The sequence below is a fragment of the Hipposideros armiger genome, unplaced genomic scaffold, assembly GCF_001890085.2.
Source record: "Hipposideros armiger isolate ML-2016 unplaced genomic scaffold, ASM189008v1 scaffold_283, whole genome shotgun sequence".
Taxonomy (NCBI): Eukaryota; Metazoa; Chordata; class Mammalia; order Chiroptera; family Hipposideridae; genus Hipposideros; species Hipposideros armiger.
In genome coordinates, this window is record NW_017731633.1 from 2,350,604 (window position 1) to 2,374,320 (window position 23,717).

Sequence of the window (23,717 nt, forward strand, 5' to 3'; positions counted from 1 at the left end):
GGGGGGTGGGATGGAGTTGGACTTGTGTTCTGGGCATTGGATGGGAGATGAGAATGGACCCCTGGTGGTGCTGGAATAGCAGCTGCTGGTTGGTGGGGATGAAGATGAAGCTAATAAACAAACTAAAACATTTCCCCGAAATTTCAGAGGACTTTGCGTGAACTGAGCAACTGAGGTGGGGAGAGTTCCTCTGGTCTTAGAGGCAGGGGTGGCTGCAGGGTGAGGTCCCTTGAGGTCCAGTGGCCCCAGAAAGGCAGAGAAGGTACCAGGTGACTCAACTGGTCCAGCTCCTGCAGGGACAGGAGGAACTGGTGTTGGGTGGACCCAGATATGGGAAACAATGGGAGGGAAAAAGGAAGTGGTTAAGAGGTGCTTACGAGGAGGGTGGAGAATGTGATTCTCCCATCAGCCCTCCCATGAGGGATGGGGATGGGGATGGGGATGGTGTAAGGGGTAGAATTGGGGGCTGCCCCTGTGCTTTTCTCCCCAGGGCAAAGAGTCACACACGTTCTTACCAGGACCTGTTCACACATAATGACAACAAGTAACATTTAGTCAAGAGCTGACCACCCACTGTGGTAATGCTTTACTGAGAAATAATGATCTATGCACACACATCGTAGTGTCCTCACATGTCTATAAGGCAGGCACGTCTTTGCTCCCATTTTCCAGGTGAGGAATCTGAGGCCCCGCGAGGGTACTTCACTTGCCTAAGTTCACACAGCAGGGAGTGGTAGAGGAAGCCAGATTGGGTGATCACTTCTCTCAGAGACTGGGTGGTCACCAGCTTCCTCGCCTGTCTTGAACAAAACTTTGCTCCAGTTTTCTGTACTCCAGCTTTATTGTGGGCAGAGAACAGCAGTGGGCAGGGGGATGAAGAAAGAGGAGAGATGTTAGCAGGTGTGGATGGGCGGCAGAGGTTCAAATGGGGCGGGGGATGGCAGGTGGAGAAGGACTCGCAGGACCTCTGAGTCAGTTGGAGCGAATGGTTTTCTCTATCCAGGAGGTGTATCTGCAGATCTGCGTGTAGACTGCCGGATGCTGAGCAGAGCCACAGGGGTAAATGCCCCAGGACAGGATGCCTTGAAGGGTCTCGTCACAGACCAGAGGACCACCGGAGTCACTCTGGGAGTGGGAGGAAGGAGAGAGCGAATAAATACACCAATGCGAGGGCTGTCACTTGAAGGTAGTGATGGGGAAGGAAAGGGGTGGGATAAAGATGAGGCTGGGATAGGGTTGGAATTAGTTATGAAGTTGAGGGGTGGGCTGGGGTGGAGTTGGACTTGGGTTATAGGTGTTGGATCAGGCAATGAGAATGGACATGTGATGGAGATGGGATTCTAGTTCCTACCAGGGAAGGAAATGGCGATGGATCTAGAAATAGGGATGGGGTGGAGACTTAGGAATGGCTCCAGGATAGGAATGAGGTCTAGGGTGGAGGGGGGGGGAGGGAGGTAGGGCCAGGGAGAAGCATGAGGGAATGGACCCAAGAAGGCAGAGTTGGACATGGGGATGTGAATGAGAAAGGGACTATGTAATAAACCTGACAAGCTCAGGGGGCTACATGGCAGGCCCTACAAGCTGAGAGACTGAAAGTAACCACACAGGATGATCTGATCACAACTTCCTAACTGGGTAGGTAATCGCAGGTATTCTTACCCCAGGGCTATAGCTCCCTTAGCAAAGGTCAATTTTTACCTTAATCAAACCCTGTCCATCATTCTTATGCGTCTAGGCCAGCGGTTCTCAACCTTCCTAATGCCGCGACTCCTTAATACAGTTCCTCATGTTGTGGTAACCCCTAGCCATAAAATTATTTTCGTTGCTACTCTGTAACTGTAATTTTGCTACTGTTATGAATCGTAATGTAAATATCTTTTTGTTTTCCGATGGTCTTAGGCGACCCCTGTGAAAGGGTTGTTCGACCCCCAAAGGGGTCGCGCCCCACAGTTTGAGAACCGCTGGTCTAGGATAACGTGCCTTTGAAATGTGAGCGTTATCTTTTCCAGACCCCTGAAGGTTGTACCCTCAGAGGTACAACCACCGGCACCAGAGTACAAGTCCACAAGACCACACAACTCCTCATTATCTTGTAGTCTGCATACCATCTCTGTACCATTTACCATAAATGTAAAATGTTAACTATCCTATATCATCAATGTAAATCATGTGTATCTCTCCATGTTACTTTGTATCCAGGTCTAGAGATTTCCCTGCTTTGCTTTCTCCCTCCTCCTTAATCTACCACCAAAGGATTTCATGGAAACTTCCTTACTTCTTTCCTTTGATTTTAATGTATAAAATAAACCACAAAACTGTCTTTCTCTGGAGCATTTTCTCAGCCTGTTGAGAACTTGCTTCCAGGCACGTCCTCAAAATTTTGGCTCAAATAAACTCTTCTAAACTTTTTATGTAGGTTTGGATGTTCTTTTGCTGACAGGGGTGACATTGGGGTAGGGGATGGGACAATGCTGGACACGGGGATGACGTCTGGCTGGGGTGGTTATGAAGTTGGGGACAAGGGTGGGAGCTTTTGCTTTCCTGTCATCACCCTATGCTTGTGCCGACGAATCAGAGACCCTTCCTGGCCAGTCCCTACCTGGCAGGGGTCCTGACCCTGGTCCAGTCCTGCACACGTCATGCTGTTGGTGATCACGCCGGGGTAGAACACATCACACTCTTTGGAGCTCAGGATAGTGACCCTGGAGCAGCTGAGGCCCTTGTTGTACTTCACTAATGGGAGAAAACATCAGGTTATTCCGAGACCCAGCCCCAGTCCTCCAGGACCCAGGAGTCCAGATACCCAGACTGTCCCCAGCTCAGGTCCCAGGCTCTAGCCCCCTCCTCCCTCAGACTCAGAAGTCCCAGGCCCCCTGTCCTTCTGGCCCGAGATACAGGGCCCCCAGCTCTTGCCTCTGCGGGAGGCTGTGGTGCTCCAGCCAGCGACCTGGCACTCATCTCCCGGCTGAGCACAGGTGGAGGGCAGGCGCAGGGTCTGGATGCGAGGCCCCAGCACAGCGGGCCTGGCCAGCTTCAGCAGCATGAGGTCATGCTCATCTGTCCGCCTAGGCAGGATGGGGCCTGAGCCGTGCTGGTATTTGGGATGAATAATAGCACGAGAGGTCCGGCGGAGCTGCTCACCCTGGAGGAGCAGCAGGTGGTCATCCCCAACTCGAGCCCACAGCGGCCTGGGGAAGGAAGAACCATCAGGAGGCAAAGTCTTTATAGGGACTGGGACTGAACTCTGAGTCCCTGGGAAGGAGGGTACAGGTAGTGGGTTGGGGATAGATACCTATCTTCTGGCAGAGGAGGGGGCTAGGACTCCTAGGTCTGAGGGAGGAGGGGCTGGGGGCCTGGACTACTGGGTCTGAGGAACTGGACTCCTGGGTCTGGGGGAGGAGGGGCTGCGGCCCAGACTCCTGAAGGAGTGAGTGGGGGACAAGAGAGCTGGGGACCTGAATTCTTGGAACATGGGAGAAATGATCAGGTGTTTGGGTCTATGAGTTCTGCTGGGGGTAAGCCTACCCTTTTCTTCCAACCTCAGTAGGGACTCATGAGGTGAACAATTTCTTTTAGTTCTAAATTCCCAACTGCACCAGACCCTGACTTCTGTCTGTTGCACTCAATTAGTTACATCTAATTGAACCCAAGAAGAATCAGCTGGACAGAGATGATAGATGGCCTCGAAACCCTGAGAAGGACCATACCGCCCTCTGGCGGTCACAGCGTAGCCCCATCTCTCCTCTTACAGGAAGCCCTCCAGGACTGACCCCATATTGAGCTGGGAGCGTTCCATACCCTCAAGTGCCCCAGTCCTTTCCGCCCCCTCCCTGGGTCCTGCCTTCACAGGCCCTCCGTGGCGACCCCGAGGAGCTCCCCCTACTTTTTGTTCTCGCAGTGCGCGGCCGTGAGCACCCAACTCTTGTCCACCAAGACACCCGCGCAGTGGAACGAAAAGCCATTGAAGAGGGAGACCTGCCAGGGATGAGAGCCCCGCGCGCACGGGGCGCTAAAGGCCTCGGGGTCCAAATCCGTGTCGTTTCTGGGGAACACCGCCTCTGCGGCTGGAGAAAGGAGGGGGAGATCAGAGCAGGCACGGAGGGGCAAAGGCTGAGTTTGGGGTCTGAGCGCAAGGAGGTGGGGCGTGGGACGCAGCCAGTTGGGTGGGTCTGGAGGGGCAGGGACAGAAGGGACAGCTTGCGTAGAGAGGAGGGGTAGAACGCCTCCGCGAGACAAGGGGGCGGGGATAGAACGCTGCGCGGGGTAGGAGAGGAGTCGGTGTGGGAAAAACGCCACCGGCTGGAAAAGGGGGCAAAGGCAGAAAGCGATAACGTAAGACTTAGGACAAAATAGGGAGGAGACAGAATGGAGCGGAATGAGGGGCGCGGCCTGAGTGGGGGCGGGGCACCCAGGGCGGAGCTAGAAAGGGGGCGGGACTAGCTTGGGGGCCAGGCCCGCTTCCGACCGGTAGGTGGGTGCTGGGGTCCCAAGGGCAAGAGCAGTGCTCGGGGGTCGGTGGTAAGAGCTCACTCTCCCATCGCCCCGGGTCCCGGCGCCTTCCTCCAAGCCCTGTCCCCCGCCTCACCCCAGAGTTGCGCTATCAGCAGCGGCAGCAGCAGCTTCGCCCGGGCCCGGGCACCAGAGGCGGCGGAGAGGTGGAGGTGCGAGGGTCTCATGTCCAGGACCTAGACTGGCGGGCGGGGGGCGGGTTAAAACAGATGCCCTGTCAGAGACCGTCATCCCGCCGTGCCCGTCCGCCCAGCCTGGACCATCCCAGGTCGCTGGGACCCGTTTAACCTGCGGTGACCGAAAACCGCAGGGGCGGGCGGGCGATTCCTGCCGGAACTACGGTAATGAGCTCAATTATCCTAATGTCGCTCCTGGCTGTGTCCTCCTGCCCTCCCAGCGCTCTAGACGAGCGCTCGCCCGGCCGGGGCTGCCCCGGCTGCCAGCTTCTCAGCGCTTGGGGTTTCTCCCTCCTTCACAGGTAGGGAAACCGAGGCTCAAGCAGGGCTTCTGCCGGCGATCCGAGGGTCCACAATTAGAGTGAGGTGCATCCCGCCTCACCTGGGAGTCGCCGAAGGGAAGAGGAGGAGACCCAGAAGTGCCTCTGCCCTGCCGTGTGGGCCGCCGGGATCCTCTGCCCATGGACCCCTGGCCAGGCCTTCCCTTTTAACCCCGAAGAGATGAGAAACTTCCCCACCCTCTCTCCAGGGGCTTTCCCTCTCCCTAATTATACCGTGGGTGCGGTTGACACCCAACCTGGGCCCCAGATTCCTGCTCTGGGAGGGGCGCAGGAATACTTGCTTCTCCCAGTGCCAGAAACACCCTTTTGGGTGCTGAATTCCGCGGGGCTTTCCCTAGGCCCCCTGTCCCAAGCAGTCTTCCCAGATGGGGAGAGGGTGACCTGTCTCTAGAGAGCCTGGGGGTGTTGAAAATAGGAGGGAGGGGGGAGAGAGAGAGAGAGATAGAGAAACAGGGGTATGCATAACTGGAGTGACAATATGATAAGAAAAGCCAAAAGGCTGAGAGAGAGAGAGAGAGAGAGAGAGAGAAACAGGGGTATGCATAACTGGAGTGACAATATGATAAGAAAAGCCAAAAGGCTGCCAAGGAGACAGGAAGGCAGAGAGATAAGATAGATTAAAGGAAAGAGTAGGAACAACAGAGAGTGACACACACAAACAGGAAAAGGAAAATGGGGAAACAGAAACGGAGCAAAGGAGGCAGAGACACAGACCCACAGGGGTGCTCTGTGCTTTAGTCTACCCCCAGCCTGAGCAGTGGGCTCAGTGTGTGACCCAGTGGCTAGCCCCTTGTGTGTTGGGGGGGGGGTGGTGTGCTCATGTCATTCCAATGTGTGGTCACTTCACATCCTCCCTGCCATTGCATGTCTCCAGGCGATATGCAGGCCCATGAATCACAGGAGGCTGCAAGGGGCATGAACATCACCTCAGCCAACTCCCTTACTTCAGGTGAGGAATGGGAGGCTCAGAGAGGGCAGTGACTCATAAGAGGTCACACAGCAAGTCCACCTAAAAGCCCAGAGGCGCCCCCCCCTCCCCCGCCCGGTCCAGCTCTGGGCTCTTACTCTTCATGCCTGCTACTTCCCCTGCAAGGGGAGCAGAATGTCAGAAAAGAGCCTGAGTGCTGGACTACTTGCCAGGCACCTTCTCCAGCAAGAAGCCGGTTAATTCCAGAGGCTGTCCAGCTCAGCGCTATCCAATCGCACTTCTGCAACAACGGCCATGCTCTATATGTGCTACCCAACACGGCAACCACCAGCCACAGATGGCTATAGCGCATTTCACTTGTGTCGCTCGCATGCGACTGAATAATGATGTTACTAATTTTATGTAATTTTAATTTAAACAGTCACCTGTGGTTAGTGGCTACTGTATAGGCCTGCATCGGTTGGAAACAAAACAATGATCGTTCCCTTCTGTTAAGTCTTCCCTATGTGCAGGCAGGCTGACTTAGCATGCTAACTATACTTTTTTGCATGCATGACTATAGGTAAGGATGGCTCACCCTGCTTCAGACTCCTTGCTCTTCTACTTATGGGCTGGTGACCATGAGCAAGTGACTTCTTTCTCTATGCTTCAGTTTCCTCATCTGCAAGATGGGCATAATAATAGCACCGGCCTCATAGGGTTTTGTGAAGATTAAGTTAGTTGATACATTTAAAAGCCCTTGGGCCAGGATCTGGCACACAGTAAGCACTCAAAAGACTCATTAGTTTATTTGGTGAGCATTTATTCCTTGGCGAGTGTCAGGAAGTGTCTTTGGGGCTTGGAATACACCAGTAAACTAAATAGTTATTAATAATCACTCCCGGAGTCACAAGTTAGCATGCGGCCAGATCTCACTAATTCCAAATTCCAAGTTGACTTATTAAGCTCCAGCATCTCTCTCGTCAAGAAAATCCAAAGAAAGTCTATAAAGGAATCATAGCTCAGGCTCAATTATTAATAGAATGAACAGCAACCACATCCAATAAGGATGAGCGTGCTGGGCTGTGGTGAGCTGGTCCGGGCTAATTGTTCTTCATAGTCTCCTGGATCCAGTCCACGAATTTACAGACCTTTGTGTAGACACCGGGCTTTCTGGTGACAGCACATGGATCCTGACCCCAGGAGATAATGCCTTGAAGAGACCCATTACAGACCAGAGGGCCCCCAGAGTCACCCTGGGGATGGGGAGAGAGAGAACCAGTCAGAGAGGAGGGGAGGCTGTGTGTGTGTGTGGGGGGGGGACGTGTTGGGCGTGGTGGTAGGGAGGAGGTGAAGATGGTGTTGGGAGTGGGGTGGGAATTGAGGACAGGGTTGGAGTTATGGGTAGGAATGAAGATGGGGTTCGGGTTGGAAATGGATTTGGGGATGGTTGGGTGGGAAATAAGGGTGGGAATGGGGATGGAACTGGATTTGGGGTTGCGGGGGGGACTATGGGGTTAGGGTTGGGATGAGATTGTGACTGTAGATGAAGATGCGAATGAGGATGTGGTTAGTGACCCAGGCCCTGCCCTCTGACCTGGCAGGAGTCCTTGCCCTCTTCCTGAACACTGGCACACACCATGGTGTTTGTGACGTTGCCAGGGTAGGCGTCCTCACACTGCTTGTGTTCGATTATGGTGATGTTGGCACATCGCAAGGTATGGGGCAGGTGCACTGTGGAAACAGCAGGAATGGGTGTGGAAAATGAGAGCCTCCTGGCTCACTTCCCCATACTTCAGGGCTTGTTCTGAACCCATCACCTGTGTTCTCCAAACCCAGGGACCTTGCTCTGAATCCAGTCCCTGTCCTTGCTTGCAGCCAACTCATCTCTCTGCTCGTAACAATAGCTATTGAGTAAATCCTTCATTGCCATACATTCATCATCTCTAATCCAGCTCTGGTAGGTGGGTGTGATTATTCTCGCTTTATAGAGAAGAAAACCAAGTCTGAGAGAGGTGAAGCCACTTGCCTAGGTTCCTACCATTAGCAGTTGTGGATCTGGGACTGCACATCACGTCTGTCTGACTCCGAGCCCCAAAGGCTGGTCTCCACCCTCCCCAGTCCTTACTTTTTCACTCTTCCTTTCACCTTATCCCACTGACACCCCCAGGTCGCCCCCTCTTGTATCACTATGACTCTCATCTTTGAAGGGTCTTTTGGTTTCTTCTGTCTTTCCACAATAACGACCACCCTTCCCCCACCATGTTCCCCTGTGGAGCCCTTACACTGGGGGCTGGATGTGGTGCCCCAGCCGGAAATGAGGCAGCGGGTGCCAGGAGTGACACAGCATGATGAGAGGGTGAGGGGCCGCACGGCCCGGGTGATGAAAGCTGGCGCCGTCATCTTCACCAGCATGATGTCATTTCGGTGGTCTTTGTTGGGGCTGCTGTTGTTGAAGTCTGGGTGGGGGAAGGACTCACTCGCTATTCGGGTCTGCTCATAGCCATCCCGCCGCTGGAGGTTGTGCTCCCCCAGGTGAACTACGTATCGGCTGAGGTGGGAGAGATGGTGGTCAGAGATGGAAAGGTAGAGAGAGACAGGAGGTGGGGCGAGAGGCATAGGGGAGGGGGAGACATGAGTGCACCTGAGAGAGTGAAGGACCCTAGTGCCACTTCCAGCCTCATCCCCATCTCCCGTTGAAGCCCCTTCCAACCCTACCTATTCCCAACACCATCCCAGTTCCAGTGTCTCCCACCCCCTATCTTCAGTATCAATTGGACCCCCACCATCAATGCTAACGCCACTCCTCACCCCAGGCCCATCTCCAACCCCACTTTCCTCACCCTGTACATATTCTCCCCATCCCCAAGCCCCTCTCCGTCCATCTCTCCATCTCCAGCCCCCACCCAGCCCCGCCCCAGCCCCCGCACCCACGGCTTGCGGCAGTGGGCTGCTGTCAGGAGCCATTTGGGGGCGACGAGGGTTGCCCCACAGAGCAGCCGTGTCTTCTGGAACAAAGCCACTTGCCAGGGCTGGGAATGAGGGGGGCACTCGAACCCCTTGATGATCCTGGTCTCTCCCCCTACATGCCCTGGAGGGAGTGGGGGCAAAAGAGGGCACTCAGGCATGAGAGGACTCCTAGAAATGGGGGTAGGGAAGAGAGAGAGGGGGAGGGGGTATCTGGGTCCTGGCCTGCTGTCCCGTTGGGATGCACTGTATGGACGGGCCGGGCATGAGCGTGAAATGATTGAAATCCTCTCATACTGGTTGGTCAGTAGCCACTGTCCTGAGCTCTGTGAGTGTCCACCCCACATCACCCTGGCGGCTCCGGCCCCTCCCCGGGACCCTCCTTGACCTCTTCCCATTCTAGCATCTCAAGGGGTTACACCTTGTACAGCAAGGGGCTTCCAGGACCTCACTGGCTCACATATCCATTTAGATGCCCACTGGGTTATTCTAGAGTTTGAATATCAGCCCTGTCAATGTCCAGACATAGAGGGTTGGGGAAATATGAGAGATTCAGGAGGCAGGCCCCTGCCCTTCCCCATCGCCCACCATACCTGTCACCAGAGCAAACATCATTAACCGCAGAATCCTCATGGCCTGGAGTGGGGGAGGGCAGGCCCCAGGTTCTTCTGGGAACAAGGAAAGACAAAGGGTCAGATGGCTTTATGGGGAGAGCAGGCCCTGGTTCGCGCCCTCTCCTCTCTCCCTTGCCTGCCATGACTGCCCCCAGGGAGAAACAACGAGGCTTGAATAATTCTCTTGTTCTCATAGCACCCCAAACTCCAGAACCTTAAAATGAGTCTTTGGTATGAAGGGTGGCCTTGGAGGGGCCTGATCTCAGCTAGAAGCTTCCAGTATCCAAGGAAGATGTGGAAGTGGCTGGGAGAGGCTTTGCCCCGGGCAGGTAATAGGCTGGCCCTGTTTTAAGTCAGCCTAGGGACCGGCCAGGTTCATTCTGGAGAATGCTTTTCTTCTTGCCCACCTAAGACCTGGCCAGCCAGGTCCCAGCAACTTGGAGTGGGCAGAGTAAGGGAACCGGCACCATTCAGCATCCACCCAGGGTTATATGGCTCCTTTGTGGGTGGCCCGGGTTGCAGAGGGGGCTTACTGTGAGTGTTCTGGCCCCCATCCTGATAAACCCTGCCCCTTGGAACGACAGCAGGGCAGGCTGGGCTCAGGAAGAGCCAGTGCCCTCAGCTGCCCCCGGGCCAGGCCAGCGGGTGTGGAGGTGGAGGGCTGGACTCAGTGACAGAGCTGGGGTCAGAGGTCACTGAGGTTGGGGGCAACTGGGTGGAGAGGCAGAGAGAGAGACAGAGAGCCCTCATCCAAGCCCAGAATGACAGACCAGAGGAGGAAATGGTGCTGAGGCCCAGGTGGCCTGGTGCGCGCCAGTGCAGGCGCCTGGAGGGGGTGGGGCAATGCGTCTTCCCTTCCCTCTCAGACTCACAGGCTCTGGGGCTGGGGCTCCCGGGGCCCAAGGTGGTGGTGGTGGCAGCTGCAGCAGGCTGGGGCAGGCTGGGTCTGTGCATAAGGCACCAGGCAGGCAGACAGGAGAGGGGTGGCCCAGGATGACTGGGCCTCCTAGCCCTGCCTTATCGCCCTGGGGGCGGGGTGTGCGCGGGGGCCCTCCCAAGACCGGCCCTGGGCCTCTGTGCTGTGGCCTGCCTACCTCTGTCACCTCTTCAAGCTCCTCTTCTCTCTGCTTTTCTCGGTTTCTCCTCACCTACATCCTGCCCTGTCACTCTGAATCTCTCTGTCATTCATTCTCAGCCTTTCTGTAATTTGGCACGTGTGTCATTTTTCTCTTTCTGTCCCTGTGCCCTTCTGTCATTGTCTACCTCTGTTTTTCTCTCCCAGTCTCCCTTGGTGGGTCTCTCATTCTTTATCTTTCTTTGTGTCTCTCTGTCTGCCTCCCTCCCTCCACTTGTCACTTTCTTTCTCTCCCTCTGTCTCTAAACCCCTCGTCTTCCATTTCATCTCCCAGTCTCTCTGTCTCTCCTCCTGTCTCTACCACTCCCTTCCCACAGCCCAAACCCAGGTGGGCCCCTGGCCTCTTTGGGGCCCCTCCCTTCTCCATTCCAAGGAGAGGGGGAAACTGGGGCGTCACAGAGGTGGGGCTGCTACCAGGACTGGAGGGTGGGGGAGGCAGGTCGGGGCCTGTGGGAGTCAAGGCCCAAGAAAGGGAACTCAGGGCTCCTCTGCCAACCCTCCACTCCCTCTTCCCACCTGCCAGGCTGCCAGGAACCCCAGGGTCCTCAGAATCCAGCCTTGACACTTACTTGCTGTGTGACCTGGGTCCGATGACTTCCGAAACCTGAGTCACCTCAGTTTCCTCGTCTGCAAAACTCGAGCGATGGTCCCTACTTCTCCTGGCTTGTTTGTTGTCCGCTCAATCGCCTCCCTGCCTCGCCTTCCTCCCTTCCCTAACCAGATGTGGAGCAAGGCTGCTGGATAGGCCTGGGTTCTGACAACAGCCAGCCCTGTCCCCAAACCTCAGCTCTGCCTCTTCCTACAATAGTGACGACGTGGGATGAAAGACTCCACCCCAGTGAGGCTCAGTTTCTTCATCTGTGACATGGGGGTGACAGCCCTGCCTTGGGAGGTTGGGATGAGGACTTCACGAGAGCCAAGGACAGTAGGCACTTAGCAAGTGTTTCCAGGGCTGTCACGATCACCCCCTCACTGTCTCCTACCTCCCATTCCGCTTCTGTTCATGGGGAGCTCTTTTCCACCCCCTGGAGAGGTGGTGAAGATAGAACCCAAGGGGGTGGGCAGGGTATTTTAAGACAGGTTGGGTCCTCTTGCTTTCCAAGGCTGTCCTCCACCCTCCATCATCCCACATGAAATGTAACGTATGCTCAACAGAGCCAAGTTGCCAGTGGCTTGTTGGAGGAATGTTACATTTTATAGACATTTAATTAAATGGCGGTGAATTTTTGATTTTATGGTTTTCATTTGGTATTTTGCAACCTATAATTCTTTCCCCCTTTAGGTCCTTAGGGCCCTTGAAAAGCTTATAAGCCCTGGGTATAGTTCCTGTCGTGTCAGGTGGAGAGAAATGGCCCTTATTTTTATTGTTATGAGTACCTTTTTCTACTCCATCCCTGTGTGACCCGAGGGAAAACCTTCACCCTCTCTGATCTCTATTCCTACTCCTGTAGGTAGGAGAACTGATGAGCCCTCCCTCCAGTCTCAACCAGCTCGGGGATACCAAATAGACAGACACTTCTCCTCCTCAAGTTATAACACATTTATTCCAAATAATCACACACTTCCTCTTCCTCGAACCATGGGTCTCACAAGGGCTGGCTTGTAAGGGTTGGAGTTCTGGGAAGATCCCCAGACCAAGAGTATGAGAACTGGGGATAATGATGGAGGAGATATTGGAGCCCTGAGGGTCAGAGTGGCCCCCAAGCTGAGGTAGAAGGAGCAGGTCAGTTGTTCTTCATGACCCTCCGGATCCAGTCCACATATTTGCAAATTTTGGTGTAGACTCCTGGGATGTCTTTTTGTCCACAAGGTCCCACAGACCCCCAGGACACCAGGCCCTGAAGGACTCCTCCGCACACCAGGGGGCCCCCAGAGTCACCCTGGAAGGAAGAAGGGGAAGGAGCACAGCCTGAATATGGCAGAAATCCTGTTCCAGTTTTCCTCTCCCCAACCCATCCTGGGCCTTGACGACAGTGGCTCCAAGCCTAGTCATCAAAGAGACAGGGTTCCTTCCCTAAAGGACAATGGCTGGGGCCCTGACCAATGAGGGAAGAGAACACGGACACCAATAACCAATCCCAGCAAAGAGGGGAGGGACTCCATAAGCATTCCCTGAAGGATGATGGCTGGAGCCCTGGCCAGTAGGGTGGGGCAGCCTCCTCTCTGGAGGACCCAAGTGAGAGGTCAAGGTAGCAGAATTTGAGGCTGAAAGAGCCCTCCATCCCCCTTTCCTGCATCCAACCTGGAATCTCCCCCTCTCACCCAGGTCGGCATCAATTGGAGGATGGTATGGGGAAGACTCAGAACTGGAGAGGCAGCAGTTTACCTGCCTGAGTTCCAAATGCCGTCTGGTTCTTTGCCTTCCCCCATTTTCTCTGTCTCTTCTCCCTCTCCCTCTCTCTGTCCTCCATTCCCTGCCTCTCCCCCCTATTCTGTCTCCCTGCCTTATTTTGTGCCTTCCCTTCCTCCTGACCTCATCTTTCTCCCCTGTCCCCCTCCTCTGACTTACCCTCCCCCCTTTCCCCCCTTCTCTGTCCTCTGCTTCCTGTCCTGGGTGACTATGTACTTCCTGCACTCACCTGGCAGGCATCCTCCCCAGCGATGCCACCTGCACACACCATGTTGTCTGTGATTCTCCCAGGGAACACAGCTTGGCAGGTGGCACTGGAGACTATGGAGATGTTGAGGCACTGGAGCCGGTCTGGGAATGGATCTAGGGGTGGAAGATGGATGCTGCAAGGTCCCCCCCAAACTCCCCACTCTGGAACCACACCCCTCCTTTCAAGGAAACTCAATCCAAGCCTATGCCCCACCTCCTCCCTGTGACCTCCACTGTAATCCTCAAACCTCTAAATTTAAGATTTATGGCTCAATTTCATAGTGACACTTGACCCCAGTCTATGGACCCAGTCCCCCTGACCTTTAACTTATGACTTTGAGTGTCATACTCTAGACCCTCCAACCTCAGATACAGTAAATCCAGATCTGACCTTCTTCAATTCAGCTACTGTGACCTTTGACCTTCAATCTTATCATCCGTTGATCTCAATTTGACCTTCTGTCTCCTGACCCCATGTTCCTTGTCTTCCTTCACCTTAAGCTCCAACTTCAGTTCTGCATCCTCTAACTCATTGATTTCCAACTCCAAAATGACCCCTGATCCTGGTTTATTTGACCCCTGACTCCATGACCTCCAACCTCCAGCTCCACATCCCAAATGCTATGACTTCCAATCACAGACCAGTGATCCCCAATTTCCATTCTTAGATTGTGGCCAGCTTCTGTACCATCTGGATCCCATGACCTCAACTCTTTTTTTTTTTTTTTTTTAGCTGAGCCATCCTGCCACCGGTTGGCAGCTCAGCAGCAGCTCAGCTCAGGCTGTGAATCAAACTAGGGACCCTGTTGCTCAGAGCTCAAACTCTTGAGTGAGCTCTTAACCAACTGAACCACTCGGTTGGCCCGACCTCAACTCTTTAATGACCTTGACCTTCAGAGTCCATGACCCATGACCTCATAATCCTCTTTATGTATGCCTTTTGCTCCAGTCTGATGACCCCTGACTGTACTGTGACCTCTAATCACTTCCCTGACTATGACTTCTGACTCCATCCTCAATCCCTAATCACTCTGACACTCAAGACCTAATCTACCTGGATCTCTGACCCCAAGCCACAATTCTGATGTTTGGCCCTTTACCCATCCTCCCTCTGAGATGATGTGACTCCTGACCTCTCATCCTACACCCCAAACTTTTGCCCATCCTGACCCCTGATCCTGGGGCCCCCTTACTCGGCGGTCGGTTGGTGGTGCCCCAGCCCGAGATGTGACACTCAGTGCCAGCCGCTGCACAGGTAGTGGGCAGGGCCAAGGGCTGCACGCTGCGGGTCAGGAGGACTGGGGTGCCCAGTCGCAGAAGTCTCAGGTCATGGTCATGGCTCTTCAGGGCTCCCTGGTAGTCGGGGTGGGTCATGGAGAATCCGCTGCGCCGGATCTGTTCCGTCCAGTCCAGCTGGCTGAGGCTGTGTTCTCCCAGGCGCACCCAGTACCTGCTGGGGGTTGCAGTGGCTCAGCGGGTGGTGGGTGGGCTGTCCCCTGGCTCCCAGGCCCTCCTGCCTCTCTCTGCAGCTCTGCACCTCATGTCTGTCCTCTCGCTTCCTCATGCATTTGCTCTCTCTCTCTCTCTCTCTCTCTCTCTCTCTCTCTCTCAAGTCTCTCTCTTTCAGTCTCTGGGTCTCTCTCTCCATTGCCCCCGTTCTCCTCCCCATGCCACTGCATCTGTGTCATTTTTAGCTGGTGAGGCCCACAGGGGCAGGGACATCTGTCAGCCTTGTTCATTCCTCTGTTTCCACCACCTACGAGACTGCCTGGGCTGTCAACACTGTCGACTAAATGAATGCTCCCTGTCCTGCTTGTTGTGTCTGTCTTCCCCGTCCTCGAATCTCTTCATGTCTTTGTGTCTGAAACTTCCCTTTCCCCTAAAATCCAGAGTGTCAGGCCGAGAAAGCCCAATCCTTTCTTTTACAGATGGAACCACTGAGGTGGCACAAAGAGTTTGTGTCATACATGACCCCAGGGCCCAGCCTGGGTCAGGGAATGGCTGGGCTGGTGTCAGATACCATATATTAATAGGAAGGAAGTGGCGCAGGAGGGAATGGGAGGGGGTTGGTGGGCAGGGTCCAGGACCCTCCCCTGCCCTCTACCCCACTCACCCCACCCAGCCCCAGCCTAGGCCCATTGCTGATGAAGTCCTACTCCTTGTCTAACCTCACACTTTTTTTGTGGCAGCACCATCTCCTTACTCCTTGACATCCCTTCCCGTGAGCCCCTACCTCTAGCACTGTCCTCCCCACTACCTTCGTTTGCCCACTCCAAGAAAGGACCCAGAGAGGAGGCTTACCTGCCGCTGCAGTGAGCAGCTGTGAGGACCCATCTACGATCAATGAGGACCCCCCCACAGCGCAGGTTGGCACCCTCAAACAGCCCCACCTGCCAAGGCTGTGAGTGAGGAACACAGTCCGTCCCGTTATAAATCTTCTCTTTGGATGCATGGCTGAGCCCTGAGGACAGGAGTATAGGCCAGAGAGATGGGGTCAGAGACTTAGAGATTGTGGACTAGAGATAGGAAGAGAGATACAGAGATGGAGAGACACAGAGAGAAAAAGGCAAGAGAAAGACAAAGACCCTGAGACAGAGGCAGGGAGACAGACCTAGTGATGTATAGAAAAAGACATAGTGAGACACCCAAGATATACAGAGAGGAATAGAGAGAGGGAAACAGAAAGAGTGATGCTTAAAGATACAGAGGCAGAGATTGGGGGAGGAGGGGAAGAGAGAGAGAGAGAACAGAGACAATGTGACCGGGAGAGACAGAGGGGGGATGAATCTAAGGATATAGGGAGACAGGTGCGCAGGACCCGGGAACTGGAGGTAAATAAAGGTACAGAGTCAGCCTCCCTCCCCTCCTCAATGCCATGCTGCGGCCCAGATGGGGAGATGGAGTCCCCACATGGAGGAGGCAGGGACTCTCCTTCCTCCTGGGGAACTCACCAATAACACACAGGAGCAAGAAGATGCTGGACCCCGTGGTGGGCCACCTCCAGGTTCTGGGGGGAAATGTGGGGGCATCTCAGAGACGGCCTTCCCTGGTCAACCTGCCTCTCCTTCCCCATCCATCCCACCATCAACTCCACAAGAAGGGGATGGTCCTCCCTTCCTTCCCTCAGCCAGTCTCCTGCTGTCACCCCCTCACCGGTGACTCTCTGCTCCCTTCTCACCTTGTGTCTCTGCCTGCTGGGTCCTCCATGTGGCCGTTGCACATTCAGCCTTTCTGTGTCTCTGTTAGCTGTCTAAATACCTACCTGCCTGTCTTGTCATCTGCCAGTCAATGCTCCCACTGTCTACCTGGCTGGATTCTCACCCACCTGTCATGCTGCATCACCCGTCCCCTTCCTTCTGTCTGTCAGTCCCAGACGAGCAGCTGACACAGCCTTTAACTCTCTTTGTCCCAGCCCATTCAATTTCCTGGTTGAGGGAAGGGGACAAGGAAGACACGGGGTGGGGCACCCTCTAATCTCGTACAAACTCTTCTTGGCTAATGACACTTAATTAAGCTCACCTAAATGGAAGGGGAGTGAGTAAGGGGCCCAGGATGGTTCCGGGGGGAAGACCCGGCCCCACTCCTTCTCCCCCCCTCTCCAAACCAGCCAGCAGCCCCCTGGCTGATGACTCAAGCTGATCTGGGAGCTGGGTTCTAATCCCAGCTCCAGTGATGAAGGCTCAGGGAGGGTGGGGTGCCTAGACACCTCACCATGCAGGAGGGTGGAGAGGCTAAGAGGGCAGGAGGGTGGAAGTGAGAAGCAGGAAAACCAAGGGCAGAGAAAGCCTGAGAAAGAGAAGAGGAGGAGAAGGAAGAGATTTCCAAAGAGGTGACAGGAAGAGACAGAAAGGGTTTCCAAACTGGGTTCCATGGACATCGGATTCACTCATTTATTATTATTGTTTTTGTTTCTCTAAATCTCGATCTTTTATTTGAGCTAGGTCTTTACAGAGATTCAAAGAACATTATTTTACAATGATTCTCCAAAGAGCAGTTAAATGGACCTAGAGAATATTACGCTATGTGAAATAAGTCAGACTGAGAAAGTCAAATACCATACAAACTTACTTCTATGTGGAATCTAAAGAACAAAATAAGTGAACAAACAGAACAGAAACAGACCCATAGATACAGAGAACAAATTGATGAGTGTCAGAGGGGAGGGGGGTTGGGGAGCTGGGTGAAAAAGGTGACGGGATTAAGAAGTATAAATTGATAGTTAGAAAATAGTCACAGGGATGTAAAGTACAACATAGAGAATATAGTCAGTAATGTTGCAATGACTATGTATAGGGCCAGGTGGGTACTAAGCTAATCAGGGGGGATCACTGCACAAACTAACTGAATTTCCTAAATGCACAGTCAATTCTGTTCCCTTCTTCAAGAAGCACAAGTCTCCTTATATAAGTGTGGTCAATTTATCTAATTCCATGAAAGTTTTTCCTTGCATAGGGTTTCCACTGAGAAGGGGGGGAGGGGATGCGAGAAAGAGAGAGAGAGAGAGAGAGAGAGAGAGAGAGAGAGAGAGAGAGACTTTTTGTGAATGGGGGGCGAGAGGGACCTGGTTGATTGAGATGCAATTTACATGTAATAAAATGCACACTTCAGCTTCTGTGGGGAGCTAGAACGTGGGCCCAACATTCCCAAATCCTCTGACTTTTCAAGAAATGCTGACAATTCAGATTTATGTTGGGACATTCCTGATTTTAAATATTGGCCAACAACCACCCCCCCAAAAAAACCCCAAAAAACAAAGAACAAAACGCACAACTATGGATCCAACACCAATCTTTCTCTCTCTCCTCCCCTTCACTCTCTCTCTGCCTTTATCTTTTTTTGAAGTAAAATTCACATAACTTAAAATTCAGCATTTGAACCATTTTAAAACCTACAATTCAGTGAATTTCACTGCATTCATTTAGTGCTGTGCAACCATCACCACAATCTAATTCCAGAGCATTTTCATCACCCCCCGAGAGATCCCATACCATTAAACAGATGTCCATCAACCAGTGAATGGATAAATCAAACAGGATGAAGCACTGATACACACTGCAATGCGGATGGACCTTGAAAACATGATGCTGAGTGAAAGAAGCCAGATACAAGCGTATGTATTGTAGGATTGCATTTATATGAAATGTCCAGAGTAGGCAAATGAAATGCAGAGACAGGATGCAGATTAGTGGACCTGCTGGGGCTGGGGGGGAGTGGGTATTGGGGACTGACTGGCTGAGTGGTTCTCTTTGATGCACAGATTTGCACCTTGTGGCTTCTGGCGAAAGCCAATCCCTTCTCTTTGTCGCTGGAGGCTCAGACGGCAGGGACTGGCTTGCAGTCGCCCACCTTCTGCTTTTAAAAAAAGCTCTGAAGTTGCCTTCCCCAGAGAGACCCCAGTGCTCTCAAGTTCCCATGCCTCTGGCTTCCTCTTAGGCGTCATCATAAGCTCAGTATGAAAGCCTCTTGCTTCGAGAGAACTCAGTCACCCCAATGCTTGAGCACAGATGTGGAAACGGAGGCACCACTAAATGAAGTCACTTACCCAGAGTTACACACACACAGCTGGTAAGTGCCAGAGCCAGAGTTTGAACCCAGGCAGACCGTCTCCAGAGCCTGTATTATGCGTTAATCATCATCCAAATATATGAATGAACAAACGAATGACTAACTGAAATAGATGAACATAGGAATGCTACAGGTTTAAAAGAAAGAGGATATCTTTCGAAATCACCCAGGCTGGGTTGAACCCTCAGTTCCTCCCATGACTCACTGGGAGCCATTGAGCCACTTTCTTGTCCTAACCTCAGTTTGTCCATCTGAAAAGTGGGGTGGGAGTAAGCTAAATATCTACACACATCTTCCTCTTGGGATCATCAAACATGGCAACAAAGATGGGTGGGGATAGCAGGTAGGTCAAGTGTAGACACTCTCAAAATCACCCTTATCAGTTTATTTCCTTAGAAAAACATTTTCCAATCTGACTTAGATAACAGAATCTTTTCTTTTTTCCTCAGATGTGAAGAAATAGCAGCTACAACTTGGTGCTGCAACTTCTTTCTCTTCCGGCTATCTCTCTCATTCTCTTCTGCTCATTCATTCATTCATTCACTCACTCATTTATTCACTCACTCCACAAACACTTTGAGATGCCTTGTGTGCCTGACACTCTGCTGGGTGATGCTGAGACCACAGAGTTCATCAGTAGCAGACCCACAGCCCCATAGCCCCATTTTTCCATCATCCTTCCCAGCAAAACTTCTCCATGGAGATCTACTCACTGCTTGCACCCTGCAGACACGCTCTTTTGGGTTTTCCAGAGACTTCCATGTTGAGCAATCCCATGGTCCCCATCTGTCCTTTTCTTACTCAACCTTTCCGCAGCGTTTCACACGCCGGCTGCTCCACTCCCGGCTTCCGGACGCCATGCATTTCTGGTTTTCCTCCTACTTTGCTGGCTCTTCTTCTTGGCCTCCTTCATGAATAGGCCTTTTTTTCTTCCACAGGTGTCTGTACAAACAAGGGCGTTCCCAGGCCCCGGTCCTAAGCTGTGTCTTATGCACTGTGTACACCTGAGATTCATCTGTCACATGTTACCTGGGACAGGTTGGTTCTCAGGCCTCTCCCCAGCTTTAGAACTGTGTGTCCAACAGCCTCCTGAAGGACCCAAACCAAGCTTACCATCTGTCCCCATCGACATGTTTTCAGACCTCACTCTCCATCTGTGTGGTGGCCCCATCATCCACCCAGTCCTGTTATCCAGGCTTTTGGGAGACCAATCCCATCTAGGACCCATTTTCCTTTCTTCTGAGATGTCCCATCAGCTCCTAAGACTTCCTCAACCACTACCTGCTCCCTATCTCTGAAACCTGTCTCCCGAGCTCCTGGGCTCTGGGCGTCTGTCTTGTTTCCTCCAAAAAGCCTGACCTGGGTCTCTTGCCTTCTCAACCCTCCCACAACCAGTCTGCTTCCCTCATCTTATCATTGAACCTGTTAGAAGAGAAGCTTGGGCTTAAAAATCCATTGACCCCTGTGATATTGTGATTTATAATCAGAAAGATATATTTGGTCTTCATCCCCCATTTGGGCACAGAGCCCCTAAAGCCCTTAGTATTTCCTAAGTGAAGGTAATGATAAAGGTGTCTTGTTATGTTACTGAGGTGGCTTTTGGAAAGCCACCTCACCATGCGATTAGAAGGTTGGAACGTTTAGTCCTACCCTGAACCCCTGGAGGTTAAATTAGTCGGCAGTGCCCAATGATTTAATCAATCATGCCTATGCAATGAAACCTCCATAAAAACTCAAAAGGACGGGATTTGGAGAGCTTTTGGGTCGGTGAACACTTGGAGATTTGGGGAGACTGGCACCTGGAGAGGGCATGGAAGCTCCAAGTCCCTTCTCACATACCTTGTCCTGTGCATCTCTTTGATCTGGCTGTTGCTGAGTTTATAATAAACTGGTGATCTATTAAGTAAAATGTTTCTCTAAGTTCTGTGAGCTGCTCCAGCAAATGAATCAAACTCAAGGAGAGAGGGTTACCGGAACCTCCGATCTATAGCTGGTGGTCAGGAGCACCTGAAGTGGGGTGGGGGCGGGGCGTCAGTCTTGTGGAACTGAGCTCTTAACCTGTAGGATCTGACTATCACCAGACAAATAGTTTCAGAATTCAGTTTCAATCATAGGACACCCAGCCCGTGTCCGAGAATCGCTTGGTCTGGGGAAACCCCCACCCTGACCCCACACGTTGGAATTGGGTGCGGAACCCAATTACCCCCCCCCCCCCCCCCGTTGGCCTGGAAAGTCTGGCCTAGTCCCTTATACAAGGTCCACAGTTGGGGCAGTGGCTGAGCTTGGCCTGGGCCCTCCAGGCTAGAAGGGAGAAGTCCCTGGGAATGGTCGTGGGGGACAGGAATGCTTCTCCATCGGATGGGTTCAACTCACTGTTGAATTTTCCTTAGTCTAGGTTGATACTTCTGTGAAACGGGGAGCTGACATTTCCCCAGCAGGGAGCTTGGGAGAATGAAAAGGGCTTTATATGCTGGAACCTTGTCAGGAAGCATTGTCATCTGGTTGACACCCCTCCCTCCTTGCTTTTCAATCTCTCTCCTAGTCTTTTCCATCCCCTCCCTCTACCAGCTTTCCAAATTCCTCCCTGCCCAGGTCCCCATTGTTCCTAACATCCCCCTGGACAAAAATAGGAAGAGGAGATCACTTGACTTTGAAATCCCGGGAGAGGATGAGAGGAGGGACGGCAGCGAAGCCTCAAAGCCTGACCACCTGGCTGGCCTTCCGGCGTTAAGGTGAGGATAGTCACAGTCTCCAGCTCAGGTATGCCATTATTTCCTGTTCCATAGGAAAGATTTGGGCAGTCACCTCTCACTCTTCCAAATCCCGAGCTGTCACCCAAGGCAGCTTGCTCTGGCACTGGGGCCTTGGAGACACGGCATCATAATAATTATGTCAATAAAAGCAACAATCCTAATGACAGCTGCCACTTAGTAAGCACTCAGGACCAGGTGTTCTTCCCAGTGCTTCTTACCTATTAACGCTACTAATCCTCTGAAGCAGGTGCTTTTTGTTTTGTTTTGTTTTGAGTTTATTAATATGTTTAGCTAGTTCTTAATCCTCGGATGGAGCATGTTGAATCAGCCATCTGTGCAAGGCCCCTGTTGTTTTCCTTATTTTGTTTCCCTTTATCCCCATTCCCGTCAGCTATTGTTTTTGTCATTGTGTATCTTTTGCCATTCTTTTTGTTATCACGCATCCTTTGCTCTTGTTTTTACTACTGCATATCTTTGCTGTTTTTATTATTGTGTATCCTTTGCTATTATCTTTGTTATTGTTTGTCTTTCGCTATTGTATTTATTATCACATAGCTTTAAAAAAAAATTAAGGTGATATTCCCATATCATAAAAGTAACCATTTAAGGTGAACAGTTCCGTGGCATTTAGTACATTCGCAATGTTGTAGACCTTTTTTTTTTTTTTTTAAAGATTTTTATTGGGGAATTGGGGGATGGGAACAGTGCTGGGGAATTGAGGGAAGGGGAACAGACAAGTTGCTGTCCTTTTGTTCTTCAATCTAGTTGTGGAGGACGTTGCTTCACTGGCCCAAGTTGGCACCATCATTGCGCTCTTCCCGGGCGAGGCAGATCAGTCGCCGGCTTCTGGATGGCCGCTCACTGCGGCTGCTGGCCGCTCACGCTAGCTGCTGGCTACACATGGTAGCCCATGGCAACCCACTGCAGGTCACCGGTGACTCACGGCAGCCCAGCTCCAGGTTGAGCTGTTGTTCAGCATCTTAGCTGTAGAGGGCAGTATCACTGGCCCTCATATGTGAGATCCGAACCGGAGCCCTCTGGCGTCCCAAGCCAGTTCTTAACCATCGCGCCACTCGGCCGGCCCTGTTGTAGACTTTTTAATTAGTATATGTTATAACAGATTGTGTATTGTTTTGTGTGCCAACGTGTCTTCTTTCTGCACCATCCTATTTAAAATAGCAACTCCCCCACACCAACATTCTCTGTCTCTCCGCCCTGCTGCTTTTCCCACCACCTGACAGTCTATTTCTTTATTCATCTTTTTTTATGGTGCCTTCCTGCAACAACAAAAAAAAGTAAGCTCGACAAGGGCAGAAGTTTTTGTTTGTTTAATTCGCTGTTTATCATCGGTGTCTACAGTAGTGTCTGGCTCATGATTGGTACCAATATTTGTTGAATAAACAAAATTGTATGAACCCACACCCAGGAGAGTGCCTGCTTACGTCAGCACTGAATAAACGTTTGCCAAGAAAAATAAATGAATGCAATACCATTTGGTCACAGCCAACGGGTTGTTATTGACATCCTAAGGTAGTATTTTATAGGGAACCATGCAAATAATAGTGGCAAGCGCTTGATATGTATCCGAACAATGCTGAGGGAAAATGATGAGCCCTGTTTTACAGATGAGAAAAGAGAGGTGGTGACTTGGACGACATGTTCAAATCAGGGCTTGAGTGTTTGACCACTGCATCCTGGGGTCATGAGCAAAAATGTAACGACATCAAATAGCAAGGAGCACTAAAGATGGGTGTTCACGGAGGAGCTAGGACAGGATATTGGTGGACAATAGGGTCTAGGCATGGGGACTCCCGTGGGGTACTGAACCCCATCACTCCAGACTCTAGAGTGCTGCCAATCTTTCGTGGACACGGGGATTCAAAGCCTGGGGATATTGGCAGAGGTCGGACATTGACAAAATGTGGGCTGGAGGTAAGGATGGGACATTTGGGAGGCCAGGAGCTGCGTGAGCACGAACCACTATGGGAATCCAATATTAGCTGTGACGAGTCCGTCATTCAGAGGGGCATAGAATGTTGTCATGGCAGAAGATTGTGGGCATGAGAGAATATTTCCAGAATGAAATGTCATGGGAGTCTAGAACCTTCCTGAGTATAAAACATAGAAGGATCAAGAATGTTGGCAATGAAT

At 52.2% G+C, this 23,717-nt stretch overlaps 3 protein-coding genes across 6 annotated transcripts; all 3 read right to left on the reverse strand.

Moving 5' to 3' along the window:
- Window positions 1–561: 561 nt before the first annotated feature.
- On the reverse strand, window positions 562–5,156 carry KLK10 (kallikrein related peptidase 10). Of its 2 annotated transcripts, none has more exons than XM_019658185.1 (6): window positions 5,068–5,156; window positions 4,586–4,690; window positions 3,884–4,064; window positions 2,914–3,188; window positions 2,600–2,733; window positions 562–1,125 (listed from the first exon to the last, which is right to left on the reverse strand). In XM_019658185.1, exons 2-6 carry the CDS (start codon window positions 4,674–4,676, stop codon window positions 973–975), a joined length of 834 nt encoding a protein of 277 aa, XP_019513730.1. In that variant the 5' UTR covers window positions 4,677–4,690; window positions 5,068–5,156; the 3' UTR covers window positions 562–972. The 2 variants fall into 2 exon arrangements, with proteins under 2 accessions (XP_019513730.1, XP_019513732.1); XM_019658187.1 differs by having other exon boundaries at window positions 4,586–4,685; window positions 5,068–5,132.
- A 1,848-nt stretch (window positions 5,157–7,004) lies between these two features.
- Window positions 7,005–9,565, reverse strand: KLK11 (kallikrein related peptidase 11). 3 transcript variants are annotated; one of them, XM_019658182.1, is made up of 5 exons: window positions 9,494–9,565; window positions 8,864–9,024; window positions 8,219–8,577; window positions 7,531–7,667; window positions 7,005–7,189 (listed from the first exon to the last, which is right to left on the reverse strand). In XM_019658182.1, exons 3-5 carry the CDS (start codon window positions 8,550–8,552, stop codon window positions 7,037–7,039), a joined length of 624 nt encoding a protein of 207 aa, XP_019513727.1. In that variant the 5' UTR covers window positions 8,553–8,577; window positions 8,864–9,024; window positions 9,494–9,565; the 3' UTR covers window positions 7,005–7,036. The 3 variants fall into 3 exon arrangements, with proteins under 3 accessions (XP_019513727.1, XP_019513728.1, XP_019513726.1); XM_019658183.1 differs by having other exon boundaries at window positions 7,037–7,189; window positions 8,219–8,484; window positions 8,868–9,024; window positions 9,494–9,560; XM_019658181.1 differs by having other exon boundaries at window positions 7,037–7,189; window positions 8,850–9,024; window positions 9,494–9,533.
- A 2,641-nt stretch (window positions 9,566–12,206) lies between these two features.
- On the reverse strand, window positions 12,207–16,589 carry KLK12 (kallikrein related peptidase 12). The gene is made up of 6 exons (XM_019658184.1): window positions 16,427–16,589; window positions 16,200–16,255; window positions 15,550–15,709; window positions 14,442–14,701; window positions 13,229–13,362; window positions 12,207–12,529 (listed from the first exon to the last, which is right to left on the reverse strand). The coding sequence occupies exons 1-6, from the start codon at window positions 16,468–16,470 to the stop codon at window positions 12,374–12,376; spliced, it is 810 nt and encodes a 269-aa protein (XP_019513729.1). The 5' UTR covers window positions 16,471–16,589; the 3' UTR covers window positions 12,207–12,373.
- Window positions 16,590–23,717: the final 7,128 nt, after the last annotated feature.